Source organism: Apodemus sylvaticus, chromosome 3, assembly GCF_947179515.1.
Source record: "Apodemus sylvaticus chromosome 3, mApoSyl1.1, whole genome shotgun sequence".
Classification (NCBI taxonomy): Eukaryota; Metazoa; Chordata; class Mammalia; order Rodentia; family Muridae; genus Apodemus; species Apodemus sylvaticus.
The window spans coordinates 147,063,884-147,091,857 of record NC_067474.1 but is presented as its reverse complement, the minus strand read 5'-3'; the positions used below and the strand labels follow the sequence as shown (position 1 = coordinate 147,091,857).

General features: G+C 50.7%; 2 protein-coding genes and 1 pseudogene across 2 annotated transcripts; 2 read left to right on the top strand and 1 right to left on the bottom strand.

Annotated features, from left to right (window-relative positions):
* Positions 1 to 930: 930 nt before the first annotated feature.
* On the top strand, positions 931 to 12,587 carry Nudc (nuclear distribution C, dynein complex regulator). The gene is made up of 8 exons (XM_052177652.1): positions 931 to 1,128; positions 5,779 to 5,856; positions 9,082 to 9,285; positions 9,375 to 9,440; positions 10,347 to 10,661; positions 11,433 to 11,516; positions 11,611 to 11,729; positions 12,335 to 12,587. Exons 1-8 carry the CDS (start codon positions 1,048 to 1,050, stop codon positions 12,384 to 12,386), a joined length of 999 nt encoding a protein of 332 aa, XP_052033612.1. The 5' UTR covers positions 931 to 1,047; the 3' UTR covers positions 12,387 to 12,587.
* Positions 12,588 to 13,663: 1,076 nt separating this feature from the next.
* Positions 13,664 to 24,830, bottom strand: Kdf1 (keratinocyte differentiation factor 1). The gene is made up of 4 exons (XM_052177651.1): positions 24,631 to 24,830; positions 16,081 to 17,148; positions 15,297 to 15,371; positions 13,664 to 14,831 (listed from the first exon to the last, which is right to left on the bottom strand). Exons 2-4 carry the CDS (start codon positions 17,114 to 17,116, stop codon positions 14,752 to 14,754), a joined length of 1,191 nt encoding a protein of 396 aa, XP_052033611.1. The 5' UTR covers positions 17,117 to 17,148; positions 24,631 to 24,830; the 3' UTR covers positions 13,664 to 14,751.
* On the top strand, positions 23,906 to 26,146 carry LOC127681423 (uncharacterized; annotated as a pseudogene).
* Positions 26,147 to 27,974: the final 1,828 nt, after the last annotated feature.

Below are 27,974 nucleotides of genomic sequence, written 5' to 3'. Positions count from 1 at the left end.
GATCTTATAGAGGCATTTTCTCAATTGTGATGCCCCTCTCTGATGATTCTAGCTCATGTCAAGTTGATATAAAGTTGATCAGCACAGCTTGGAACATGGAGATGACCCAGACCTGCAGCTCTCAGAGACCTCTCGGTCTCATAGAAGAGATGATTCCTGCTCTTTGGGGGTGTTCATCTGAAGTTCAACCCCCAAGAGTCCCTATTCCAAGGTGTGAGACAGCCAGGCTCTCTGGAAAAGTTTATGGTAATAATCTTACAGTATAGCACTCTCAGGTTTACAAAGTAATAAATTAATGTACTTGCGGGGAGCGGTGGAGAATCTTCAAGCGATATAAGCCTGTGATCTCAGTGCTTGGAGGTAAAGGCAGGCAGACCAGGAGTACAAATTTTTCTTTGTCCTGGAGATACCAGGCTTGTCTCAACCAAACAAACCATCACTTCTGCTACCAACAGCAACGACAAAACAAAAAACAGAAAAACTAAGGATTTCCAGACAGTAATGAAAGAGTATTAATCCAAGTGCAGTTTGTAAAGCCGTTCTATGCAACCTACAGTTTTGTGCTTTTTTTAAAAGTCTAGTGTAGTAAGATGTTGTAGGTTGTCCTTTTAGCGAGTGCTTTCTTCCCGAGTCTCACCTGCGGCTTGTAGGAGGAAAAGATTAACGGTACCACTTGATCAAAACTTCCAGCCCTATTAAGATGTGCGCTCAGAGCTTTCTAGAAAGCTCCCAGGTATCTGGTGACCATAGCAACTCAAGCCAAACTCTGCGGCCTCGAGTCCCGCCCACTACTTTGGGCCCGCGCCTGCTGATTTGCTCCTCGGGTTAGCCAATGACCGGCGAAGCGGGTTGTGTTCCGGGAGCTCAATGGGCATCGATGGGCAGGGAGGCGGGAAGAAAGCCGGGAAGGGCGGACCCGCACGGCCGGGCCCGTGCGTGTTTCCGGCTCCGCTGCGGAAGGCTAGCGAGGGGAACGGTTGGGCCCGAGCGAACCGTACCGAGCGCGGGCATCGCAGAGCGCGAGTGCGGAGCTCGGAGCGCAGCACGATGGGAGGGGAGCAGGAGGAGGAGCGCTTCGACGGCATGCTGCTGGCCATGGCGCAGCAGCACGAGGGCGGCGTGCAGGAGGTAAACGACGTGGCCCGCGCCGCAGCCCTTCTCCGCGGACGGCCGAGACCTCCCCCACCCCGGCCGCGCGGGTCCCCGGGTCCCCGCGCCCCAGCTTCCGGTCTGCCCACCCCGCGGGTGAAGGCTCGCTCCAACGCCGTCCGCGCCCAGCACCTAGCCCCCAAGAGCAATTTTCGTTGTCGCAGAGTGACCCCAGAGCTTCCGCACCCACTCTGCGCTCCACGGGTGTTTTCTACTTTCATTTTAATGGTTACTGTTTAGAGCATCCTTGATGGTGGTTATCCTCTAGAGCATCCCTGAGCCGACTCTTGTAGATGTAATCTGGATCTTACCTCAAGTGGAGCCTGCCAATCATACTGTGTAGGGTAGTGAGAGCCAGGGCGAGGTTAGCACGTGGTCTCATTTTACTTGAAAGTATACAGACTGAGGAAGTGAATTGGAGACCTGTAAGTTAAGCTTCCTCCTGGTCTAGCCTCAGTTACCTAGTTTGTGAGCTAGGTATACCTAGGAATACCAGTTTCTGGTTGTTTTTTTTTTTTTTTTTTCTTTTTTGGGTCAGGGTCTTGCTCTGTATCCCTGGCTTGCCTAGAATTTGCAATATAGACCAAGTGACTTCCAATTCAGGGTCATCCTTCTTCCTCTTGTCTTCCAAGTTCGGGAACTTGGATGTGGGCCACCCTGCCTGGCATCTTAAGCATTATCGTGTACCAGATACATAATGAGACAGGATCCTGCCGGGCGGTGGTGGCGTACGCCGTTAATCCCAGCACTTGGGAGGCAGAGGCAGGCGGATTTCTGAGTTCGAGGCCAGCCTGGTCTACAGAGTGAGTTCCAGGACAGCCAGAGCTATACAGAGAAACCCTGTCTCGAAAAAACCAAATCCGAAAAACAAAACAAGCAAAAAAAAAAAAAAAAAAACACCAACAAAAAAGAATGGCTAGCTTGGTCTATATAGCAAGTCCTGAGACAATCAGAGATATGTAGTAAGACCCACAGATATAAAAACGCCCAAATAACCCTTGGGTGATGTTGAGTGACTAGACCTAGTTCACACAGTGGATGTGTAGCTTATCAGCCACAAAGATGAGTTTGCACAGGTGCTGTTACATTATTTTTTTACCTTTTTTTTCTTAACAGAAATCCTGGGAGAGGGGGAGAAGTCTTTGGCAGTCTTCACAGATACTCCATACTACAAGCTCTCGAGGGTCAGAGAGTGACAGGTTTACCCAAAGCTAGACCCCAAATCCCCGAGGAGATAGGCTCCTGCCATCTCTCACTGGGGACGGGTTTTCAGTTAGCTTTCCATCACTCTTTGTTAGAGTGACTGTTGCCGTGGTGAAACACGAGCACCTTGGTGAGGGAAGGCTTTATTTCACTCCCAAGTCCATAACACAGGTCATCATCGAAAACAGTGCGGGCCAGAACTGGAGGCAGGAGCTGATGCAGAGGCCACGGGCACCATTGCTTATTGACTTGCTTAACCTTTCTTTCAGAACCCAGGACCATCAGCCCAGGGATGGCTCCACCCCCTATAGTCTGTGTTCACCCATCAGTCACTCCTTAAGCCCTAGAGGCTTGCCTACAGCCTGATTTCTCCCCCCAACCCCCACAGGATTTTTCTGTGTAGCCCTGTCTGTCCTGGAACTCTGTAGACCAAGCTGGCCTCGAACTCAGAAATCCGCCTGCCTCTGCCTCCCGGAGTGCTGGGATTAGAGGCGTATGCCACCACCACCTGGCTACAGCCTGATTTTTATTGAGGCATTTTCTTAATTGAAGTTCTCTCCTCTCCAATGACTTTAGCTTGTGTCAAGTTGGCATAAAACTGGTCGCTACACAGGCTAAGTCTTTTTCTTTAGGTGTCTGTGTTAATCAAGGACTTCTAAATCTCTTGAAGTGGGAGAGTGCGTCTAATCTGCAGATGTGAACTTTCTTGTCTTTGTGTCCCTAAGAAGACTCAATACAAAAGTTTCTGGGATGAATTCACTGTGTTTCAGTGAATTTAAAGTGTCTAGACGTAGGGATTGTACCCATTAGGATAAGTTCTGGCTGCAGACTCAGAGCCACTCGCTGGGGCAAACAGGAGTGATTGTGCTCACTGGGGCCGGCACTGGCTTGTGCTTTTTCCCAGGGTTTTGCGTCCTCAAACACTCAGCTCAGGCGCTCGTTGTCCCCTCTTCTGAAGCTTTTGCTTCTTCCTTTCCCACTGTGATGGGCAGAGCCTGAAACTATGAAGTAAACATTTACCCCCTTAAGTGCTTTTCTCAGGTCTTATGGGTTTTGCTGTTGGTTGTTTTTTTTTGTTTTTTTGATGGGGTTTTTTTGCTTTTTTTATTTTTGCTTGCTTTTTTTTTCAATCACAGCACAGGGATAAATAACTAAGCTAGCACTTCTCTGGGGAAATGAGACAGGTCCTACTGCATAGCTGAGGGCTGACTGTAAATCCACGATCCTGCCTCAGCCGCCTCTCAGCATTTGGATTCTAGGCCTGTGCCACCACACTCAGTTACCGTTCTCATTCAAAAAATTAGGTGAGGTAATGCACACTTTGAATTCCAACACTTGGAAGGCAAAGGCAGGTGGGTCCTGGGAGTTTGAGGCCAGTCTGGACTCTCCAGTAAGACCCTGTCTGGAAAGCAACAGCTCTGAGAGACGGCTGACTTGATAGATGGCTAACTTGAGAGCACGTCCTTCTTCTCTTCTAGAGGACCCGAGTTTGATTCCTAGCACCCTACTCTGGCCTTTGTAGGCGTCTGTCTGTCTGTACCTATTAAGAGCTTCTTTTCTCCTTTTTTTTTTTTTTTTGCTTTACCCGTGAATGTTTGCCTAACTGTGTGTGTGTGTGTGTGTCTGTCTGTCTGTCTGTCTGTGTCTGTGTCTCTATGTGTGTGTGTCTCTGTGTGTGTTTGTGTGTCTGTGTGTGTGTCTGTGTGTCTGTCTGTGTGTCTGTTTCTGTGTGTCTGTGTCTCTGTGTGTGTGTGTCTCTATGTGTCTGTGTGTTCCTGGTACCATGAGGCTAGATGAGCAAGAAGAGCTAGCCCATCATGGTTCAGTCACCACTCTGGTCCTAACCTGAGGGCTGGCAGGCCAGGCCTCTGTTGTTTCATTTGATCCGAATAAGGCCTGAGGATAAGTCCTGCAGAGTTCGGACCATCTATAGCAGGTCCCTAGCAGAGCACATCATCCCCTAAGGGTCACCCCGCTTAGCCTTGGGTCCACCAGTCCTAACTGCTAGTTACTTAGCTAGGATTGTTTCTGCCATGAGATGGAATCTCTTGTCCCCCAAGTCCCTTCCCTTTAAGTGCTAGGATTATAGGCATCCCCATTGTACTTGTTTTTATGAGTTGCTGGGAGACCGTGGCTTCCAGCGTGCCACGCGAGCACTCTACCCGGGGGCAGGGAGGTTGAAAGAGTGGTTCTTTGCTTCTGCTGTGCGGATTCTGGGACTAGGACATTGGTGGGTGCCACCGAGCTATCTCAGCTGCTTCCTTGTTTTTGTGGAATGATACCATAACTCAGTATGCCTGAGATTGGCCCTGTAGCTAAGGCTGGCCTCGAACTCTGATCCTCCTGCCTTAGCCTCATCATGCTGGCATTATAGACATCTGCCACACTTTGTTGTTTGAGACAGGATCTTACTATCCCTTGTCAACATGGAACTCACAGAGATTCCCACCTGCCTTCCAAATGCTGGATTTAAAGTGTGTGCCATATGTCCGTCCTTCTGTGCTCTTGATGGTTCAGGCTGTTCTTGAACTTGGAGTCCTCCTGCCCCTCTTGTGTGCTTGAGAGGAAGGACACCATGCCTAGCAGCCCCTTTATTTTCTCTTTGAGGTGGGGTTTCTTTGTGTAGTCCTGGCTGCCCTGGAATTGGGTCAGTAGATCAGCTGTCTGGAACTGTGACCTGCCTGCCTCTGCCTCCTTAGTCTGGGGGTAAAGGTGTGTGCCACCACACTCAGCTTCATGCCGAGCTTTTTAGAAATTATTATTTTTTTACTTTTTTTTTTTTTTTTTTTTTTTTTTGAGACAGGGTTTCTCTGTGTAGCCCTGACTGTCCTGGAACTCACTCTGTAGACCAGGCTGGCCTCTAACTCAGAAATCCACCTGCCTCTGCCTCCCAAGTGCTGGGATTACAGGTGTGCACCACCTCGCCTGGCTAGAAATTATTTTTGAGAACAGGTTTCATTGACCCAGTTGTTAAGATGGCAGACATGCACAACCATGTCTAGTTCACAACCCAGTTCTTTGCTCTTAAAGAGCCGCGCGCTGCGGCTTATGTGTGAATGACAGCTTTCAGGAGTCGTCCTTTCCTTACACTGATTCTGGGCAGCGGGACACTGAGCTGTCTCTGTGGGCCCTTTGGCTTTTCTGTCTGGTGAGGAAAGCTTGGTCCAGGCATTTCAGATCACAGATGTTGTGTCTGGTGCGTCCAGCACCACTGTGGGGGGACGGAGCGTACACACACAGAAGATGGGCAGACTGCAGGCGGCGGGCGGGCGGGCGGGCGGGCGGGCGGGAGGCAGGCAGGCTGCTGCTCAGGTGGGAGGTGCAGAGTAAATGCTCAAGTTCAGATTCCCCCATCTGGGGAGCTGTCTGGAGTTGAGGCCCCCACCCTGAGCCCCGGGGCCTCAGCCTCTTCCTCTTGTCTTTCAGCTTGTGAACACCTTCTTCAGCTTCCTTCGACGCAAAACAGACTTTTTTATTGGAGGAGAAGAGGGGATGGCAGAGAAGGTGAGTCCTGGGGACCCCTTTTCCTTCGGCGGGTCTGGAAAGCCCACTGGCCTTCCCAGGCCTGAGCAGATGGGGCTGGGGGAGGGACTGTCGTGACCTCCGCCCCCTCGGTCCTTTTCCCGTGAGTTTCTTTCCTGTGGTTCCTGACCAGTGTAATGAAGTCAGCTGTCCCAGTTTATGGAAGAGGACATTGGCTCAGGGACGTTTTACTTTCTACTCTGCAAAGTCTCGAGGCCACCCTGAGCTACAGTACGAGATTCCCATCTCAAAAAAAGAAAGCAAAAGTTAAAAAATTAACAGGCACAATAATGCCTCAGGCCTGTAATCTCAGCACATAGGAGGAAGTTACACAAGATTAGGAGTTTGGGTCACCCTTGGCTATATGGTCAACCTGCGGTATATTATATTCATTAGACCCTGTGTCAGACAACTCTACTACCTCTTTCCCCAAGTCACAGTGAGCTCCTGCCTCAGACTCATTAAAATGGTTCCCATGGGAGAACAAAACAAAACAGGAAATGTGTGTGTGGCGCTACATACGGTTCCCGGGGAGGCTTAGGCAGGAGTATGGCTTAGGCCTGCATGAGGTATAAAAAGAGGTAGGAACAACAGGAACTAACTGTTCAAAGATGTGCAGAGGTTGGAATCCCTGGCCACAGTCGGTGGCAATGTCAGGGCGGCTCCTCAAGTATAAAAATAGAATCACCACTCTCAATAGTTCCGATTCTGGGCAAAATTGGGAAGACTTGCTTGCACACACCTGTGATCCTGATAACATTATTCTACCTTCTTCTGCCTCCCAAGTGCCCATCAAAAGATGTTAAAAAGCCCAGTCCTTTGCCATAGCCTTTAGGTCCAATACTTACTCAAATTCAGAAAAGAACTCTTTGGACTGACTGAGCTTGTGGGAGTGCTTTTCCTGTACTCTGAATTTTCAGTTTTATTGTAAAAGATACTTGGAAGCACTCAGGAGGCAGAGGCAGAGCTCTTGGTTTTGAGACCTGCCTGCTTAGTCTGGGGGTAAAGGTGTGTGCTACCACACTCAGCTTCATGCCGAGCTTTTTAGAAATTATTATTTTTTTACTTTTTTTTTTTTTTTTTTTTTTTTTGGGACAGGGTTTCTCTGTGTAGCCCTGGCTGTCCTGGAACTCACTCTGTAGACCAGGCTGGCCTCGAACTCAGAAATCCTCCTGCCTCTGCCTCCCAAGTGCTGGGATTACAGGTGTGCACCACCACGCCTGGCTAGAAATTATTTTTGAGAACAGGTTTCATTGACCCAGTTGTTAGATGGCAGACATGCACAACCATGTCTAGTTCACAACCCAGTTCTTTGCTCTTAAATGTTATTTATTTTGTGCGTGTGCACATGTGTTTGTGTGCGCGCTGCGGCTTATATAGTGAGTTCCAGGGCAGTTATCTGCGTGTGCGTGTGTGTGTGTGTGCGCGCGCGCACACCCACCCGCCCAACCACCCAACCACCCAACCAACCAGGGGTGAGTACCAATGCACTATGCATAAAGTAGGTCTGACTTTAAGGGCTGAGCAAGAAGAGTCAGAGTCAGCAAGGGGCAGGCCAGACGGAAGGACCTGGGCGGAGCCTGAGTGTCGCGGGCTGTGGGCGGAGGAGTGGGCTGTGCTGCCAAGGCTGCCACCTCTGTATTCTCCCACCCCAACTCAGGGGTTTGTGTCCTAGCTGGGGGCTTGCGGCAGTTTACAAGCTGAGAAAGGGCAGAGGCCTGGTCTGCCAGTAGGGCTAGAAGACAGAATCAACGGGACCCATCCTGGAATGTCCCTGACTAGACAAAATTCCCCCATTGTTACTGCTTGAATGTGTTGCTGACCCTGGGTGTGGTCAGGGTCTGTTCTTGTGCCTTTGGGTTGGTTTAAGTGGCTCTGTGGTCTGACCTGCTAGACTGGTGGGACCATTCCTGTCCTGTCAGCTCGCTGTGCTCACCCACCAGGCCCAGAATACCTCACCCTTTCCCACCTCCCAGTGTGCAGCTCCTGCAGTGTGTCAGAACCAGAGCTCGGCTCCAGGACCTCCAGCGTCTGCCCAGGCCACTGCTGGTGTGTCCTTTGGTGGGAGGGGTCTGAGAAGGGTCAGAGGCTGCTCTAGCTGGCCTTGACTTTGCCCTGTAGCTCTTCTCTGCCCTCTCTTAACCTCCATGACTAGGAAGTAATAGGATGAGTGAGTTGTGACATGATTTATGGGACTGGAAGAGGGGAGGGCCCTTGTTCCTGCCCCTCGTTGGCCACCAATTGTCAGATGGCTTGAGTTCAAGGTCCCCTTGATTACAAGCTGGGGACAAGGCTCTGTGGTGGGGCAGCCTCAGCTGCAGTGCTTCCTGACGCTGATTCTCTCTACAGCAGATGCCTGGGTGTTTCTTTTCCCTCACTCCCGTCATTCATTCCCCTTATTGCTGGCACTTGGGTGTCTTTTACCATTACAGTGTGCAGCTGTCGGGGTGGGAGTGACGGGTGGAAGGGTCACAGGTGAATGAGAGTCTGGGGCGTTTGGCAGAAGCTTGGGTGCAGGAAGCCAGTGGGTGACTTCCGTGACTTTGTCCTCCCTGCAGCCTAGGTACAGAGGTGCTTGGAAGACGGTTTATTGAGCACTGGTCACGTGAGGTGTGGGCTCTGTTTCAAGTGTGGGAAGCTACAAAGTTGCATTTTCTAAGTCTGTTCAGAGTCAGCTGAAGGTGAAACTTGAGACATTTTTGCTGGTTCTGGAGACTGGCCAGTGAATAAGGCAAAAACCTCATTCTAGTGACAACAGCATAGGCCCTGGCTGCATTTAGAGAGATAGCTCAGGGTCCAACTCCAGACCCGGGACAGGGGCTGTGCAGTCAAAGCACGGGAGCTTGCTCAGTGGGTGTGAAGAACCTGAAACCAGGCTCCTGAGTTACAGATGAAACCAGCTCTCCCCTTGGGAGGGGTCTAGCCTGCTGGTTCTGACTGTGGATTTAAGTGCTGCCATCTGGGGCTATGTGCCCAAGATGGATGTAGGCAAGAAAAGAGGCAGTCGGGGAACAGGAAGTATGGACCTGGGTACTCAGGGAAGGCTTCCTGGGGGCATGGGAGGGGGGCGAGCTTGAGTTCTGCTGGGCACAGAAACCCCCAGGAGCACAGCCTCACCAATGTGCAGCTGTAACACTGGGGTGGGTAGTGTTCTGTCCCTAGGCTTTAAGACGCTGTCCCTGCTCGGATGCCTTCTGTCCTCCTTAGCTTATCACGCAGACTTTTAACCACCACAACCAGCTGGCACAGAAGACCCGGAGAGAGAAGCGAGCTCGGCAGGAGACTGAGCGTCGGGAGAAGGCAGAGCGGGCAGCCAGGCTCGCCAAGGAGGCCAAGGCAGAGACCCCTGGGCCACAGATCAAGGAGCTGACTGACGAGGAGGCAGAGAGGCTGCAGCTGGAGATTGACCAGGTGAGGCTGGGCGCCCCTCCTCCGCCCCACCCTGACTGCATTGGCCCGGGAAGTAGGGCTTTGTTGCAACTGTGTGTCCCCTGCCACAGAAGAAGGACGCAGAGAATCAGGAGGACCCGCTCAAGAACGGCAGTCTCGAGTCGCCGGGGAAGCAGGTGAGAGGGGAACCGGCCTGGCAGCAGCTTCCGCCCTTCTGCAGAATTCCCTCCTCCCTCCCCTGTGCCCAGTCTGGGGACCCTTCCATATGGCAAAGCCCCACCCAGAGACATGGAGGGAAGTAGAACAGAGCCTACTGTGTACGGTGGCTATGATAATCATATTAACCATTAATTAATTGATCACATTGTCATGATGATGATGATCTGAGCACTTGGTGGGCTGAGGCAAAAAGACTGATGCAAATTTGTACTGTATAGTGAGAACCTATCTCAATAGAAATTAAAACAATATTTTCTTATAGCCTAGGCATAGTGACACGCCTTGATCCCAGCACTCAGGAGCTAGAGCCAGGTGGATCTCTGAGTTCCAGGATGGCCAGGGCTATGGTAGCAATAATAATAATACTTTTTGATAACCCTACTGGCCTTAGTCTTGAGTCTTGGGACAAGAAAACCCACAAGTGGGCTGAAAAGATGGATCAGTGGTTAGGAGCACTTGTTGCTTTTGCAAAGGACCCAGGTTTGGTTCTCAGCACCCATGTGTTGGCTCACAATGGTCTCTAACTCCAGTTCTAGGGGGTTCTTCTGAACTCTGGATACCGGGTATGACATAGTGCAAAATACTCATATACTTGAAACATTTATTAAAATGCTCCCGAGTCAGCAGGCACCGTGAAGGGTGGGCTGAGGGGCAGTGGCTCAGCTGCGGCCTCTGTCACATGGTATAGTTTGAGCCCTCTAGCAGAGACCTGTGGGGACCTGTGGTTCCCCAGTGGCCCAAGGTGTAGGCCTGCCACGCCCAGCCTGCCTGCCTGTGGTTGGCATGTCCAGCGGCAGTTCTAGGCCTGGCCTGGTGGGAGTCTGCTCTGTCGGGTGAATCACTGAGCTTCCCTGACTGAGCAGGAAGCTGAGGAGGAAGAAGACGAGGAAGATGAGAAGGACAAAGGAAAGTTGAAGCCCAACCTAGGCAATGGGGCGGACCTGCCCAACTACCGCTGGACCCAGACCCTGTCAGAGCTGGATCTGGCGGTGCCCTTCCGAGTCAGCTTCCGGCTGAAAGGAAAGGATGTGGTGGTGGAAGTCCAGCGGCGGCATCTCCGGGTGGGCCTCAAAGGGCAACCACCAGTGATTGATGGAGAACTCTACAATGAAGTAAAGGTGGAAGAGAGCTCGTGGCTCATCGAGGACGGCAAGGTGGTGACAGTGCATCTGGAGAAGGTACGGGCAGCCCGTCCTGGCCTGGGTGCTGGCTCCCACTGCCTGCTGCAGGCCTTGTGGGCTTATTCCTCACTCTGCTCTTTCTAGTCAGGAAACAGCTACGGTTTACCTGTGTACCTCACTTGGCGTATGATGGGCAGAGTCGGGGTTGAGTAGTCCTGTACCCACGCCCGTTCCTTTCCATCAGCTTGCACGTGGGTTCTGTTCCAGATGCCTGGACACCTGCTGTGCTGGGCACTGTTCTAACAGCGAACAGCATGTAGAGCAGTCTGCCCCCAGAGAGCCCTCATGTCTCCCACTCTGCTTTCCCAGAGGTGGGATATTTACTCCTGGGGTGAATAAAGGTGGTGTCTGGAAAGGGCAGAGGGCCCGTGGACGGACACTTCCCCGGGGCGGACGGTAGCCTGTGCGGCCTCTTGGCTGCAGCTCGCTGGCCTCTGCCCTGCACTTGTCCTCCTTGCCAGCATCTCCTTTCTTAGTCTCTGCTCTTTTTTCTTCCTTCCTTTACTTGCTATGCCTTAAGGCCGGCCCAGTTGTTACTCCAGTTTCCCATTCCAGCTGTTTTCTTGCCCCAGTTGTTTGATTTGCAACTGTTGGCCTCTGTGTTGTCCCCAGCTGCTGGGCGGGCAGAGGCCTGAATCTTCTGTACCCCTGGTCCCAGCACAGGCCTGCATGGGCCTTGGATACAAGATGTGGATGGGAAGGAGTTTAGCTCTAAAAGGGTTGAGCTGTAATTCCTAGGTCAGAGTGGTTCTTCCTCCTCCTTCTCAGATCAATAAGATGGAATGGTGGAACCGCTTGGTTACCAGTGACCCCGAAATCAATACCAAGAAGATTAACCCTGAGAACTCCAAGGTGAGCCCCAGTTGGCCAGGGAAGCTTTTCTGTGTAGCTCCAGGGGGGTAGGCAGGCCAGTGCTGTACACATTCCTTTCCCTGTCTGTCCCTAGCTGTCAGACCTGGACAGTGAGACTCGCAGCATGGTGGAAAAGATGATGTATGACCAGAGGCAGAAGTCCATGGGCTTGCCCACCTCTGATGAGCAGAAGAAACAGGAAATCCTGAAGAAGTAAGCACCTCAGGGATGGGGAGGGGGCTGGGGGCTTAGACCTGGGTGACAGCAGTGCGCCACTAAATGGGACTCGACTGCCCTGCCCACTAGAGACGTTCGTGCTTCTGCCTGGGCTTGCCTGCCCTGGCCATTTGGTACTGTCACTGCAGGACAGACTAGGCTGTCTAAGAGTAGGAAGCAAGCCGGGCGGTGGTGGTGCACACCTGTGATCCCAGCACTCTGGGAGGCAGAGGCAGGCGGGTTTCTGCAGGTTTCTGAGTTTGAGGCCAGCCTGGTCTATAGAGTGAGTTCCAGGACAGCCAGGGCTACACGGAGAAACCCAGTCTTGGAAAAAAAACAAAAAAAAAAAAAAAAAAAGAGAGAGAGAGAGAGAGAGAAAAAGAAAAAAAGTGCAGGAAGCCATAAGTGACCGGCAGTCACTGCCACCTGCTGGAACCCAGGGCCGTCGCTGGTGCTTGCCCTTCAGGCCTTAGGACTCAATTGCAGGCAGGCGTGCCTCTGGGTTTTTCAGGGTTCTGAGGAGGTCGGGCTTGGTGTCAGGAAAGAGGGCAGCTCAGGGCTGAGGCAGATAACTGAGACCAAGCTTCTCCTTGTGCCTCCAGGTTCATGGATCAGCACCCAGAGATGGACTTCTCCAAGGCCAAATTCAACTAGCTCCTGTGCGCGCCTTCCTGACCTCTTGCAGTTGAGCTCCTAGCCTCTCAACTTCCTTCCCTGGGACCTGGGAACCTTAAGGCTGGGCAGGCACAGCACTGCCCAGGTGTGGGCTCTAAGGATTGGCTGGAGAAGGGCTGGGTCTTCGGGGTATTGTCCTTGCCATTGTCCTGTCACACATTAAAACTTTACCCTCTTCCACCTGTGTCCCCACCTAGACCCTCCATGGCTGCTCTGGGAGCTGGGATTTTGGCTTCTAGCTGAGTTGCTGTGTAGCATTCACCCTGCTAGGGCTGGTGTTTGACTCTGGATCTCAGTTTCTCCTATGACTTTAGGGAGGACTATGACAAAGGATTTGAGTTTCAACTTACATAGTGGTGCACAAGTGCCTGCCCACCGAGCCACCTTACCTCACGTGTGCTTCTGAGCGAAGGTGAGTTTTCCTGGCTACAGATTCCCATCAGGAGCCAAGGTCCAGAATTAAGTATTCAGACTGGACTGTGCCAAAGCCCGGAGAGTAATCAAGCCCGGGTGACGCTGCCAGGCGTGGGTGGAGGGGATAGCCCCGTGGTTTGTCTTCATCTGTTCTCAGAGCTACACAGAGTGAAGCGTCAGGGAGGTACCTGTGCTCCACATCTGGCCCGTGGAGCATGTGCTTCCACCAAAGGGGTGGGGCCAGTGCACAGAAAAGTTAACTACACAGCTGTTTTGATAGAACTTATTCTGGAAATGCAAACTACTTCACAGAATAGTTTTGTAGTTAGGGATGGTTGTGAGCCACCATGGGGTGCTGAGAACCAAGACCGTCCTCTGTAAGAACAAGTGCTCTGAACTAGCAAGCCAGTCCCTGCGCCCCTCCTTCCCTTTTGAGGTAGGTGTTGGTATATATCCTGGTTAGCATTGAATTCAGCAATCCTTATTAGTATTCTTGGTGGGATTACATCATGCCCCTTATTGTGGTGCTGGAGATCAAAGCTAGAAGCTCACACACATGCTAGGCAGCAGTATAGACACCGCCTGGTTATTTTATTCATGCCCCAACCCGGATTATACAACAGCACCCAAGAGAAGAGACCAGTGTGACTGCTGCAGCTCTACCTGGGTCCTGGTGAGTGTGTCCATTAGGAAACTAGATAAATGGTAGTTACCACTTCCCGGAGGATGCCTAGAGACGGTAAACAAGGGCTGCAAGGAAGAAGCTAGGAAAGGAGTGGTCACTGGGCTAGCTGAAACTTTTTGTTGTTGTTTTGGTTTTTTTTTTTTTTTTTTTTTCCCCCCGAGACAGGGTTTCTCTGTGTAGCCTTGACTGTCCTGTAGACTCTGTAGACCAGGCTGGCCTTGAACTCAGAAATCCTCTTGCCTCTGCCTCCTAAGTGCTCAGATTAAAGGCATGTGCTACCACTACCTGGCTAGCTGAAATTTTAAGGTGGGTCTTTGTGGTACTGGGTTGAAGAGCTGCCCAGGCGGACTTGAGACTTACTAGTGGGCTGTGGACTTGTAGCTGTGACTGTAGCTCTGTACAGACCCAGCCCCTGTAACGAAGAGCTAAGGGCTCTGGACCAAGCTAGCCCTGGTGCCTGAACCAGGGGAGCCTGCCTCTGCTTCAGGAGCCCAGCTCCTAGGTCTGGTGCCAGTTGCCAGCTGCACAGACATCTTAAACACCGGGCTCTGTCTAGTTGCCAGCAAGAGTGGGATGCGGTGGGTGCTGTGTTAGCACGAGAGGTACGAGGGTGCTGCCGGTGATAACTGAGGGTAGCTAGAAACTGTGTGTGCGGGGGGAACAGGGCAGTCCAGGCCCTGTACATGGTTCTTTTCTGAAGCTAGTCTCTTTGCTTCTACCTCACTCTTGTATTTCACAATGCTGGACCAGATTGGATGCCTATGTCTTATGCAAAGTGGCAATCAGCAGCGGACACAGGGTGGACTATGTAACTCTGATGACCAGGCAGGTGTATGTACTTGCAACTAGAGTCATGTTAATAGAATAGCCAAGACCCAATATGAACTGCTTATCAGTATAGCAAGTGGGCACTGCCCACAATCGCAGAGGCCATGATGTCCCCAACCCACCCTACTTAGTTCCCATAATTGCTTAGGGTATCCTGGGAATGGAACTGGGAAGCTTCCCAAGGCTTTGCTTTCAGGCCACAGGAAGAAGCAGGCCCAGTCAGCAGTCAGTCCTGCTGGAGAGCAAAGGGTGTGGACACCACGCCCTGTGAAATGTATGTGGGCTAAGGTAATTCAACAAGAGCAGAAGCCAGAGAGCTCACTGCCTGGGCTCAGTCTGGCCTCCACACAGGTCCTGCTTCCTTCCCCCGCTGGCCATGCTTCTTCCAAGAGAGGCTGTGACTGCTGGGCCAGTGGGTTAGCAGTACACCTGTAGCAGGGGCGCCCCCGAAGAGTCCGTGTCCGTGCCCTGGAATGAGTCTTGGCTGGCTGGGTACCCTGGTTGGAGGAGGAAGCAGAGGCTCAGAGAGGGGAAGGAGCTCGTGCAGGGTCTGTATATAGTCAGGGAGAAGCCTGCTGAGATGAAAGAGCAGGGCTATAGCCTGGTCAGCCGTAACAGCCTGGCAACCCACTCTTGATGCTTAAACTCCAGCTGTTGTCTGTAAAAGGGTAATGACCTTGCTCCTAGGGGTTGTGAAGGCCCAGAGGACAGCGGTAGAAATCATATAGGGAGTTTGTAGATGCAGGCTGGATGGCCTTTGGCCACCGTACTCCCCAGATCACTTCTAGCTGTATTCTAGGAACCTCAATTCCAGCCAGATTCCATGGTTGCAGTGAGTACACGGTTGCTCGGGCCTTTTTCCATTTCTGATCCCATCCTCACCCACCCCCAAAAGAAGCTGGAAGGTCATCTGAAGGGCACCTAGTGTAGTTTCCCACCCTCTGGTCAGGTCAGGACCACACCTGGGGCTCCATATGGCCTCAGCTTCCTGGCAATGGCATCTGCGGTCGTCTCCTGGGAGATCTGCACTGTCAATTCTAGGGAGGAAATATGAATAAACAATCATTTCATATTCTTTTATACAGCTCAGTCCCTCTCCCTACTGCAGCTCAGTGAAGGAGGGTGCTTACTGTACAAGAGGGTAGAGAAGCTTAAAGCAAGAGGGTGTGCATAGGCAGGTGGGATGTGATGAGGCCAGATCAGCCGTGCAAATTTGTGCGTGCGCGTGCGTTTGTTTTTGTTTTTTTGTTTTGTTTTCGAGACAGGTTTTCTCTGTGTAGCCCTGGCTGTCCTGGAACTCACTCTGTAGACCAGGCTGGCCTCGAACTCAGAAATCCGCCTGCCTCTGCCTCCGAGTGCTGGGATTATGGGCCTGCGCCACTACCACCAGACTGCGTGTGTGTGTCCCCGAGACAGGGTTTCTCTGTATTTTTTTTTTGGATCACCCCCCACCCCACCCCCCTCACCCCCGTGTGTATTTTAAAGAGAAGGTTTCTACCCCAGGCTGTCCTGGAACTCCTGACAGACCTTTTCTCAGCCTCTGGAATTCTGGAGAGAATTCCCTGTGACTATCCAAATTCTTGTGCTTTGGGCCCTTATTCAGGCCAGGCCTGGGAGCTGCTCTGTCAAGTCATAGGGTAGGGAAGGAGCTTACAGATCCATGAGTGCTGGCTAGCTGAGGGGAAGCCCACGAAGACCCAGCCCAACCTTCCTGTAGCTGGATCTTCCCTACTTAGGCCCACCTACCGTCCTGGCTGAGGCCAGAGCCCACCATGGTCTCATGGCCACTGTCGGGGGCAGCAGCAGGGGCAGGAGAGCGGGCTGAGCGCCCCTCGGAGGTCTGTGGGCGGGAGCGGCTTTTGCGGGTACTGATGCGGATGATGCCTCGCACCAGGCGGCCCTCGGCGTCTTGCTCATCCAGGTGGTAGTCTTGCGTGATGCTGCTGATCAGGTCTGAGATCTTGCTGGTCTTCTCCAGGAACACGGTGTCCGATGTGCACTTGGCCAGCTCATCAATCTGGTGTACACTGAACAGCTCTGTCAGCTTCTTGAAAATGAGCACGTCGATCTCCCGGCTCGACATGGAGCCACTGCCCATCTCGGGCAGGTCCAGGTCCGATTCATGGAAGGAGTAATACTCCTCCGAGCCACGGGGGCTGCTGGTGAAGGTACTAGGCAAGCTGTGCCGCATGGGAGGAGGCTCCGCCAGGGGCTCCTTGCAGCAGGAGTCCACGTCAGGGACTGGGGAGGTGGCATGGCGGTAGGGGTAGACAGGGATGCCCTTGAGCTTAACATCAGGGTAGCTGAAGCTGCTGCCCATGCTGGTCTTGAGCCTCTGTCCATCCCGGCGGCTGGGGGGTGCACGGTCCGGGCTGGGGGGCACACCATTGTGTTCCTTGGCCCAGGCGGCTTCGGCAGATCCTTCAATGGGGTCTCCAGCAGATAAACAGGGGCTGCAGCCCCGCACACAAGCCCCACAGCGCTGCACGCAATCCCTGCAGCGGCGGAAGCAGAAGGCAGCCCTACACCAGTCCCAACCCCAGGGCCGCCAGAGGAGGCAGCAGGTTGGGGGCTCGTTGGGTGGTTCCGCAGAGCCTGAAATGAAGGTGATACTCTCCGGCCCGTGGTGGCCAGGGTCCTTAGGGTCTGGCCTCCGCGTGCGACGGCCTGGTGGGGGCTGGGAGCGCTCATCATTCGTTTCCAGGCATAACTCTGTTGGCCTCTCCCAGGGCCCCAAGCGTGGAGGCCCAGATGATGGGCGGGGCTGTCCCGGCCTGGGCATGGCTCAGAGCATGGCTTGCTGCAGCCAGGCACCTGCAGGGGAGAAGCCAGGAGGAGGTCAGGGCCAAGCTCCTGGGCTGACCTGAGAAGCCTGTGAGGAGGATGGAGGAAGCATCCCTTGCAAACGCTGAGCTCTTCTTGTCCCAAAGAGAAAGTTCTCTTTGTGGTCTAACTTAGGCTTTAAAATCTCCTGGACTTCTCAATGAATGGCTATTATTGAAAACAAAATATAGAAAATTACAAGTGTCAGTAGAGATGTGAAATGATGTTGGTATCATGGGAAACGGAACAGTTCTTCAAACCTGAAGCATGCAGGTGGGGATGGAGCATGGCCAGCCTAGCCACCTGTCACTCTAGCTCCAGGGATTCTTGTCTTCTGCTCACACTGCACAACAATCAGAGCTCTGCACGCCTCATACACATTACATATATTTTAGATTTGTTTTATGTATATGAACATTTTGCTTACATATATCTATGCACCACACATAGTCTGGGGCCCAAAGTTTAAATCGACAGAACTCTTAAAATTGTGATAAGGATGCTAGCATGCAGCTCTCCACAACCGGTGGCTTCTGGGGGGTGGGGGGAACAGGAAGGGAAGGACTCAGTTTTCTTTAAGAGCCTGGTCAGTAGGAGTTTGACCATATGCCAGTGAGCACATGGGCAACATACACTGGACTTATGGGTTTTCTTCTTTTGGGCATCAGGGGGGTCACAGGAGGAGGACCAGGAAGTGAGTGTGATTAGGGTGCATCATGTGAATTAACAAATAATCAATAAAAATATTACACTGAAATAAAAAGAAAAGAAAAAAGGGCTGGAGATGTGGCTCAACGGTTAAGAGCACTGAGTTCTGAGTTCAATTCCCAGCAACTACATGGAGGCTCACAACCATCTGTAATGGGGATCCGATGCCCTCTTCTGGTGTGTCTGAAGACAGCAATAATGTACTCACATACATGAAATAAACATTTAAAAAAGAAAAAAGGGTTAAAAACTTAAAAAGTACATTAGTGAACAAATGGATTCAGAAAAATGGGATATCATTTAGCCCTTAAAAAGAATGACATTCAGCCGGGTGGTGGTGGCGCACGCCTGTAATCCCAGCACTCTGGGAGGAAGAGGCAGGCGGATTTCTGAGTTTGAGGTCAGCCTGGTCTACAGAGTGAGTTCCAGGATAGCCAGGGCTACACAGAGAAACCCTGTCTGGAAAAAAACAAAACCAAAAAAAAAAAAAAAAAAAAAGAATGACATTCTTTTGTGTTTCAACCTGGATTTAGTCAGGCAGTGATGGCACACACCTTTAATCCCAGCACTCAGGTGGCAAAGGCAGGAGGATCTTTGTGAGTTCCAGGGTTACACAGTGAATCCTTGTCTCACAAAAACAACAAGACATGGATGAACTTTGGAGACAATCTAAATGAAGTACACTACACAGAAAGAACAAATACTCTGCTGTTTAGCTCATAGGAAATATACACAGCTGACAGTTTAACAGATGGAGACCGGCGGTGTGGTGGGTGCTGGGGCTGAGGAAGAGGACCATGGAGTTTTGTTGAGCGAGCACACAGTTTCAGCTGGAGACAGTATCATGCTGTATCACAGCTCTGGAAATGGCATGGATGTATTTAATGCCACAGGATGGTGTGCTAAAAAATGGCATATAGAAATTAAAATGGCAATTTTAACGTATATTTTACCACAAACAAGGAAAGCTCTCCAGAGACCTTGCTTCTGAGAAGTGCTCCATCTTCTTACTAAGACATCTGCTCACAGATGCCTTTCTGTCTGACTGGCCAAGAACATCACCACGATCCTTCCTTCATACCCTTCCTCTCAGATATGGGAAGGAATAGGTCTCTCATCTCCTCCTAGATTTTTCCTCCTAAAAACATTTACCATCAAACAGGTTTCTCTATTTGGAGAGGGAAGGAAGGTTTCATCAAAATAAGAGGGTCATGCAGTCAGTTTGGCCTCAAATATGCTAGGGAGCCCAAACTACTCTTAAACTCCTAGCCCTCCTAACTTCCTTCTCAAGTACTGGGATTAAAGGAGTATACTACCTTGCCTGGGAAAGTCAAGCACTTTTGGTTCCTTGCCACAAAAATAATCTTCATAGACTAGAGAGATGGCTCAGTGGGTAAAAGCACCCACGAAGACGGATGTGGTGTCGAGCACCTGTAATCCCAGCATTCCTAAGGTGAGAGCAGACAGAGGGAACTGCCTGAAGCCTCACAGGCCGGTCAGCCTGGGGTACACACCACAGCGCAGTGTAGCAGCAGATATAAGGGACCTGCTCCAGAGAGGTGGAAGGTGAGAACTAACTCTCAAAAGTTGTCCTCAGAGTCCCACAAGTGTGTACTTTCAAGTGCAGACATGCACACAAAATATATAACAATGAACAAAGAAGAAAACAGTCTCTTAAAATAGTACCGTTGTTCTTCATTCATCTTTTGATTTGTTTGCTAGGAATCCTGGACCCATGACTTTCTTCCGCTGATGAACGCTGAGCGTGGCCAGGAGTCAGGCAAGGCAAAGCAATGATAAATGAACTTGAGGGTTCAGTTTTCTAGGAACGCTTCCACGGCTTAAGACCTGCCTGAAAACCTAGCACGTGGGAGACAGAGACAGGACTAAGAGTTCTGGGTCATCCTGCACTACAAAGTTAGTTCTAGGCTAGCCAGCCCAGTTTATGAGATCTTTGGGTTTGGTTTTGGTTTTGGTTTTGGTTTTTGGAGACAGGATTTCTCTGTGTAACCCTGGCTGTCCTAGAACTCACTCTGTAGACCAGGCATGCCTCGAACTCAGAAATCTGCCTGTCTCTACCTCCCAAGTGCTGGGACTAAAGGCGTACTCCACTATTGTCCACTCAGTTTATGAAATCTTATTTAAAAAAAAAAAACAAAAGCTGGCCAGGCATGGTGACATGGTGACTCGCAATGTTAATGCCAGCATGGGGGAAGCCAGATGTTCTCTGTGAGTTGGAGGACGATCTGGTCTGTGTAGTGTGTCCAGGGCTGTGTACTATCTGAAAACAACCCAAACCTCCCAGGAAGAAGCTTGTGGGACCTGAAGGAACATCTGCTCTCAGAAGAGCCACTGAGGAACCCTGAGGGCTGATGCAGTCCCATACGTACGCAGGAGGGCCTTAACCACAGCGGAGGCTTTGCTGGGCAGTAATTGTCCTTAGCCTGCATTTTGAACCATCATGTAGGTGCTGGAAAGGGAACTCAGGTCTCCTGGAAGAGCAGCCAGGCTCTTAACTGCTGAGCCATCTCTCCAGCCCGTTAGCCTGTGTTTTGAGATGCTGACCCTTTATCCTTGTAGACTGATCTAATCACTGAGTCCTTTGGGCTCTTCAGTACTATGAAGGGAGCAAAGCCGTGGACACCAGGATATCCAGCTTCTAGTTCCCATTCTGGCCCTTATAAACTGTTTGCCTAGGGCTGGCGGTGGTGGCATACATCTTTGATCCCAGCAGTCAAGAGGCAGAGGCAGGAGGTTGATCTCTGAGCTCAAGGCCAGCCTGGTCTATAGAGTAAGTTCCAGGCTAGACAGGGCCATACAGAGAAACCCTGTCTCAGAAACAACAAATTAACAATATATTGCATGCCTTGGGCAAAACAGTGCCACCTCCACAAACAGCAGAAGCCACTAGTGCTCCTGCCCTGCCCTCTTCTATTTGCTGCAGCCAGTGACAGATTTAAGCCCCACAAGGCTAGAGAGATCTCCCAGGTGCTGCTTTAAGCAAACTATCAAAGGCTATGTCACCAACAGTGAGATGAAATGACATCAAATATAGGAAGGACACACTGTGAAGTATTCCTGCCTGAAACACATACTGAGATGTGACCTTGAGGAGAGGGGAGACAGCCTGGCTTCAGAGACTTGCCATCTAAATCCAGTGTGGTCTGCACAGGGCCAAAGATCAGGAGGAAAAATGGGGAAAACCAGTGCAAATAGAAAACATCATATGTTTATATGTAATATATCTATCTAATTTTATAATTATTTTGTTTTTTTAAGACAGGGTTTCTCTGTGTATCCCTGGCTGTCCTGGAATAGATTCACTCTGTAAAACAGTCTGCGGTCAGATCCACCTGCCTCTGCCTCTCAAGTGTTAGGATTTACATACAGCTCTATGTATGTATGTATATATGTATGTATGTATGTATGTACATATGTACATACATATTTGAGACAGGGCTTCACTATGTAGCCCTAGCTGTCCTGGAACTTGCTAAGCTGACTGGGGTGGCCTTGAACTTAGAGATCTACCAGACTTTACCTTCTGAGTACTAGAACTCAGGTGTGCCAGCTGAACCAGATATCCAGCCCCAGATATATTTCTATGAGAAACAGAATAGCCTAGTATCACTGCTTAGGATTCAGACACAATGGTTCTTAGGGGTAGAGGGACACATATCTGAAGTATGAACATCGGTGATTTAAACCAGCCAACCAGCACGTGCCTAGACAGCTCATGGAGAGACAGGGAGGCAAGGAATATGTGTTGTGCTGGATGAGGACACAGGATTTCTTCCTGAAACTCTACAGTCTTCTCTGGGGCCCACTCAGCTTTCCTACTCCAAGGACCTCAAGGCCTCTAGCCAAATGGGAGCCCCTCTTTCTGTACTCCTCTGCTGAGATCTCTTGATGACTGAGTTTGCCTTGTAGCCACTGTTTCAAGATAAGCCTGTCTCCCCAGGAACTATCATGGTCCTGAAGGCCAGCCCAGCCCCCTTCCTGCCCTAGGCCTAGCACAGGGCCAGGTTTGGAAGGTCCTATCACGGCACAAACACACTCCATGTGACTTTATGGTAGGGTAAGACCACTGGGGGAACAGACAAAGGACAGACTCTAGGCAGATCAGAGCAGGGACCAGCTGCCTTAGGGAGCAGCGTGTGCCTGTGTGAGGGTACCCCATCTTTAGAAGTGTATAAACAGAAGGAGGTGATCTCTCTCTGAACACCTCCCACCCTGATGCTCTGTTTTTTTTTTTTTTAAAAAGTATACAAATTGTATTAAGTGACTTTAAAGTTCTTCACAATTGAATGTGGTGGCACACAGCAGTCATCCTAGTACCATGAAGGCTGAGGCAGGAGGATCATGACTTTGAGATGAACACATACTATATAGCAAGACCTTACTACAACAAAACAAAATGTTCTTCACAATCCAGAGGGAGATAACTAAATGTTTGCCCTGATTTGATTAAATGTGAGTTTGGACATGAATTCATTCAGTCATTTAACAAATACTGAGCACCCTACACTCTACAGACAAAGTGGTAAAACAGACTAGACCCCTCACCCCAGTAGCTTCACCTCTTGTGAAAGTGACTGTAGGCAGCTTACCTTACCTTAACTATGCTGCCTGTAATAAATCTATTAATTCTCAAGGCCTTGTCAGTATTATTCCACTCTACTGAAGCACAAAGGTTAAGTAAGTTGTCCAAAGTCACACTTGTTTCTTAAGATAGGCTCCTAGGTGTCCCCGGCTGGCCTCAGACTCACAGTGTAGCTGGGAATAAGACTGACCCACCAATTCCCCCGCCTTCACGAGTGCTGGTTTATGCATAGCCGAGGTCTAATGCACATTAAGTGACGGCCAATAGAGCTATATCCCCAGGCCTCCACAAGCACACTCCTCTCCCTAGTTCTCAAGAGGATTCCTCTACTACCACATCCCATCTGTGGCCTTGTGAGGAAAGGGCCAGTTAAAGCTGCCACCATGAGCTGGCACCTTTGGAGGGCTTGTATCTGGAGTCCTACCATCCATCCATCCTCTGCACCTGCACTCGTCCGTTCACTTTGTGGTCTGTAGGAGTGTCATGGTTACTGACACCAGCTGGGTAGCGTTTCCCTCCCCACCACCCAGGGTGGAGGGCTGACTTCTCTTCCTTACTTTTGTATCCAACTGTGCTTAGCCCTGGGAAACAGCAGCCAACGGCCTAGAAACTGGCTCTAGCCAGAGGGGGTCCACAGTGTTCAGTCCTTACAACTGCCATGTGAACAATTAATTTACTGCACACTTCTGGAATCTGATGCTCAGAGAAGAGAGGACAGATGAAGTCAGCAGGCTGGGGAGGAACAGGATTTGCTGTGCGGTAAGCTGGGCCCGTCACCCCATGCCACATCTCCAGTTAGGGACAGGAGGAGAGAAAGGGAGCAGGGATAAGCCAGGTTTGGTGGCTCCCTCAGGTAATTCCAGAACTAGAACGGCTGAGGCAGGCAGATTCCTTGAGTTCAAGATCAGCCTGGGCTACCCAAGAGAGACCCTCTCTGAAACGCAAACAACCAAGCAGCCAGCCTTCCTGTTTGTGGTATGGCTTTGCTCAGAGTCCCTTCACACCATCCATCTACACCTTCCTTTCCCACTACTGTCCCTGGTCCATCCCTCCTGCCAACCCAGTGACACTGCTCACTTAATTTAGTGGGACAACTTTTGCCTCTATTTTGGCCTGGGACAAGACTCTTGGTTCCACCTTCCTTACCTTCCTCATCTTTAAATAGGTTCATCTTAGAGTAGTGAGGTGGCCCATGTCTGTAATCCCAGCACAAGACATGATGATTAGGAATTCAAAGTCATCCTTGGCTACATATTGGGTTCTAGTCTAGCCTGGGCCATATGAGACCCTGTCTCAAAAAGCAAAACAAAATATATATTAAATTAATTAAGTAGAATTACAAATAAATAATAAACTAATGTGACATAAGATAAAACTGGAAAAACCTCATCTCTCAGAAGGGGAGAGATTAGTGTCCTTCTAACCCTCTATGGAGGTATGGGGTTTGGGGGTGGAGCTCCATGTTTAGCGAAAGCCTGGGAAGACACTCTCTTGGTATTCTCTCACTCGGCGACATTTGTGATGCCTTAGGGTCTGGTGGCCCCAGAACTCTCTGACTTCTCACTGCCTTCGCCTTTCTGACAGTCCCCGCAAAACAGAGACAGACAGACAGACAGACATTCAGACAGACAGACACTCGGGGGCTCTCCATGGGCCCTCCTCCCTGCGTCCATAGGACGAGCCGGCTGCAGCAGCCTCTGCCCAAGCAAACTTATGGTCAGCAAGCCGCGATCAGCTCCGTTCGAGCGCAGGGTACGGTGCAGCCCCAGCCGCTCTCCTCTGCAAGCAGGAGCGGCGTCCAGGCGGCAGGGTACGCACTGCCGTCGGGGCACGCACGGCCTCGTTTGTCACAAGCGCCATGGCCCGCGACTCCCGACGCTGTTCCACAGCACGGTGCCCGGTCCTAGCACTCCAGGCCTCCCGGCCCGCCCAGCCCCGGGCCCATTCGGGCGGCTCCCGCCGGCCCGGCCCGCGCACCCCGGAAGTGGACGTCGGGGCCCGAGGAGCAGGGCCCGCGCCCCGCCGCCGTCCAGGCGCGGCCTCCAGGGTCACCCACCCGGGGCTGCACCGCTCCGCGCCCCCGCGGACCCGCGCCGGACTTACCTGCCCAGCCAGGTGAGCCGCCTCCGCTCAGCCCTTCCCCCGCCCCCCTCGGCACTCACCTGGGGCGCAGGTAAGCGTCTCGCGGGAGCGCCGCACGGGTCGCCGCTGAGGACACACTTCCTGACTCCGCGAAGCGCCGCCGCGCACCTGGCCAAAGCCCCGCCCAACCTGGCCTAGCTCGGAGAGTGAGGCCCGGAGAGGGGCCGTCTGGCCTTGGCGCTCTGGTTCCCCGTCTGCGCTCTAGTTCAGGGTCCTGAATGTGCTGGGGAACCTATGGGGCGCCTACCAGGCCTCAAAGCTCCCAGGAAGCGGTCCCTGACCCCTGAGTCCCTAGCTCTGTCATATGGAACAATTCTCTGGGCTCTTTATTATAGTTCCCAACAGACTGTTGCTTTCCTGTCTTTTGTCTCCTCCTTTTAGCCTCTGACCTTGAGGGTAAGGTCTGGTCTTGTTTCCCTAGTTCAGGGCCTGGCACATACCAGATGCTTAGCAAATATTCTTAACTGTTTGAATAGCTAGGCAATGATCTGTTGTCAATCTACATTCTTACTTATTTAGGGTTCTCCTTTTACATGAAATATTTTAATATGGATGGATGTCTTGCCTACAAGTACATCCGTGCACCACTTGCTTGCCTGGTGCCCACAGAGGAGGGCATGGCATTCCCCCGGAACTAGAGTTACAGTTTTGAGCTGCTATACAAGTACTTGAGAATCGAACTGTGGACCTTGGAACTTGGAAGAAGAGCAGCCAGAGCTCTCCGAGGCTGAGTTCTTCTCAGTCCAAGTGTCAACCACATCCTATCCTGCTTCTAGTCAAGATCAGACTGGATCAGGTATGTTCCGAGGGGCGCAGCTGTGGACTGTTTAGGTTTTCTCATGTATCCCAGGCTGGCCTCTAGCTCCCTCTGTAGCCAAGGCTGGCCTTGAACACTTGTTCCTTCTTATTAGTTTTTTGCAAATGTGCAGCTGAAAACAGGAACATCAGCTTGCAGAGACCTTGAGCCTCGAATAGGGTGAAGGATTCAGTGCTGTGTGGCCGGCCCTTCGGGCCATGCAGAGAATGGCAGAGGGGACCAAAAGCCACTTCCCTGGGAAGGCCTCACAGGAGGCCAGGGCATTGGGTGGCAGATGTCAGGGCTGACTCTACCCTGAGCATCTGCTCTGCTTACTAACAGATGAGTAACTGGACGGCAGTGCTGACTGACATGAGTGTTGAGGAGGTTCACTAAGGCCCGTGCTAAACCCCTTATTTCCACAGTAGTATTCAACCTTCCACCAGTCTGTGAGCTATATATACATCTTGTTCATGGTAGCCCCATGGGACCATACAAATATCACTGACAGGAGATAAAAAATGTGGGAAGTAGGCGGGCGGTGGTGGTGCATACCTTTAATCCCAGCACTTGGAAGGCAGAGGCAGCAGGCGGATTTCTGAGTTTGAGGCCAGCCTGGTCTACAGAGTGAGTTCCAGGACAGCCAGGGCTATACAGAGAAACCCTGTTTCGGGGAAAAACAAAAACAAAAACAAAAAAACCACCAAAAAACCAAAATTTTCAGAGAGAGAGGAAGAAGGAGGAGAAGGAAAAAGGAGAGGAGGGGAGGGAAGGGGAGGGGAGGGGAGGGGAGGGAAAGGGAGGGGAGGGAAGGGAAGGGAAACAAGCAAGGTGTGCTGCCACAGCCTGTCATCCTAGCGCTTGGGAGGCAGAGGCAGGAAGGTTAGGAGTTCAAAGCCATCCTGGGCTATTGGAGACTGTCTCAAAACCAAACCAAGCAACCAAGCAAACAAAAAACATTGTTCTTGGTGGCCTCAAAAAGGAAATGCAAACACCACTGACAGGAGATACAGAAGTGCCAAAAATTCACACAGAGCAATCTTTATAAAGCGTAGGAAACAGATGGAGACCTGAAGTGTGGCTTACTGTGCTAGTGTAACACCGAGTATGAAAGGCCAGTCCATGAATCCATACGAAAGGAGTCCTCCTCATACAGTCCAAAACCAAACAGAATTGCTGTGTTTAGGCAAAATATTAGGCTGAATCATATGACATTGCTGTTATTTGGGCCACTTTGATCTAAAAAAAAAAGTAGCAAATTCATTTGGTTCAGCCTATTTCATAAAACAAACAAGCAAACAAAGAAGACTCATTGGGGCTGATGAGATGGTTCAGTGGGAAATGGTGCTTGCAGCCATAAGGTCTTCACACCTTCCAGAGTTCTACGGATCAGATATGACGAAGACCCCCAGAGGACTAGATTCCAGAGAATTAAACAAAACTATATCTTGATGATACTAAAATTTTGTTTTGAGATTTATATATTACAGAATATACAGCCTTGGTGAATTTCCTCGCCAGACATGATGAACTGACCTGCTTGAACTCCTGATGTCCTGGACTTCAGCCAGATCCAATCAAGACACAGACATCAGAGACTAATCAATCCTATTTTCCCTACCCCCTACCTCCATAATATCTCAACACCCATATTCAGCTTGAAGAAGTTGTGAAGAGTCATCGACCCTGTTCCCTGGGCTTTGGGGCTGGAAGTGGTTATAATAGGTTGTCTTTCTAGGGAATTTAGAAATGGTCATAACTGGAACAGGGAGGAAATGGCTAGAATTGGTTGCCTAGCCATAATCTCATTTGGTAGAAGTCTTTATAATTGTTACTAAGTTTAAGTCATAAGTTCTTATTTGGTACAGAATTCATTTTGATGCAAAATTAAAGTTTTCATTGGTATAAAGTTCTTCTGTTGATATTAAAAATTTAAAAGCACAGGGCTTAGACCCAGTTCTTCTATTGCTGTTATTATGAGATGTTTAAGCCTGTGAGTTCAGGGCCAAATAGCAAATTTATGGCTCTGAATTTATTGTTAGGGTGTTTTCAAGGTTTTAATTAGAAACAGCTGAGAGTAGTTAACGAAAACAGTCCAGATTTCTTTACATAGATAGTTGGTTTTGAAAACCGTCAGAAATCCACAGAATGTGACATTTAATGCTATTCACTTGTTGAGACAAATCTGCTCCTAACAGCTCCCCATTCGTGGACTCAAAGAAGCAGCTGGGCATCTCCCCTCCAGGTGAGGCTGTGCATTGTGGCCACTGGGCAGAAAGTGCCAATCTCTGCTGCAGACCTGTACGTTCTTGAGAGGACACAAGTTACAGGTTAGGACAGCTTAGTTCTGCCAAGACAGAATAAGCTAGTTCTTGGTAATTCCTGTGTTTCAAAGTCTGTCAGAATATCCTGGGCCTGCAGGCTGAAGACTGATGCTCCAATTTCCTGACTTACTGGGGCCGTATAGGTAGGCAGCTGCCTCTACGAATTGGCTAAGTTCTGGAAGCTGTGTTAGGCTTCCTATGTTTTCAATTAATATCAGTCATTCTTGGATTTCTGATGGGGCTG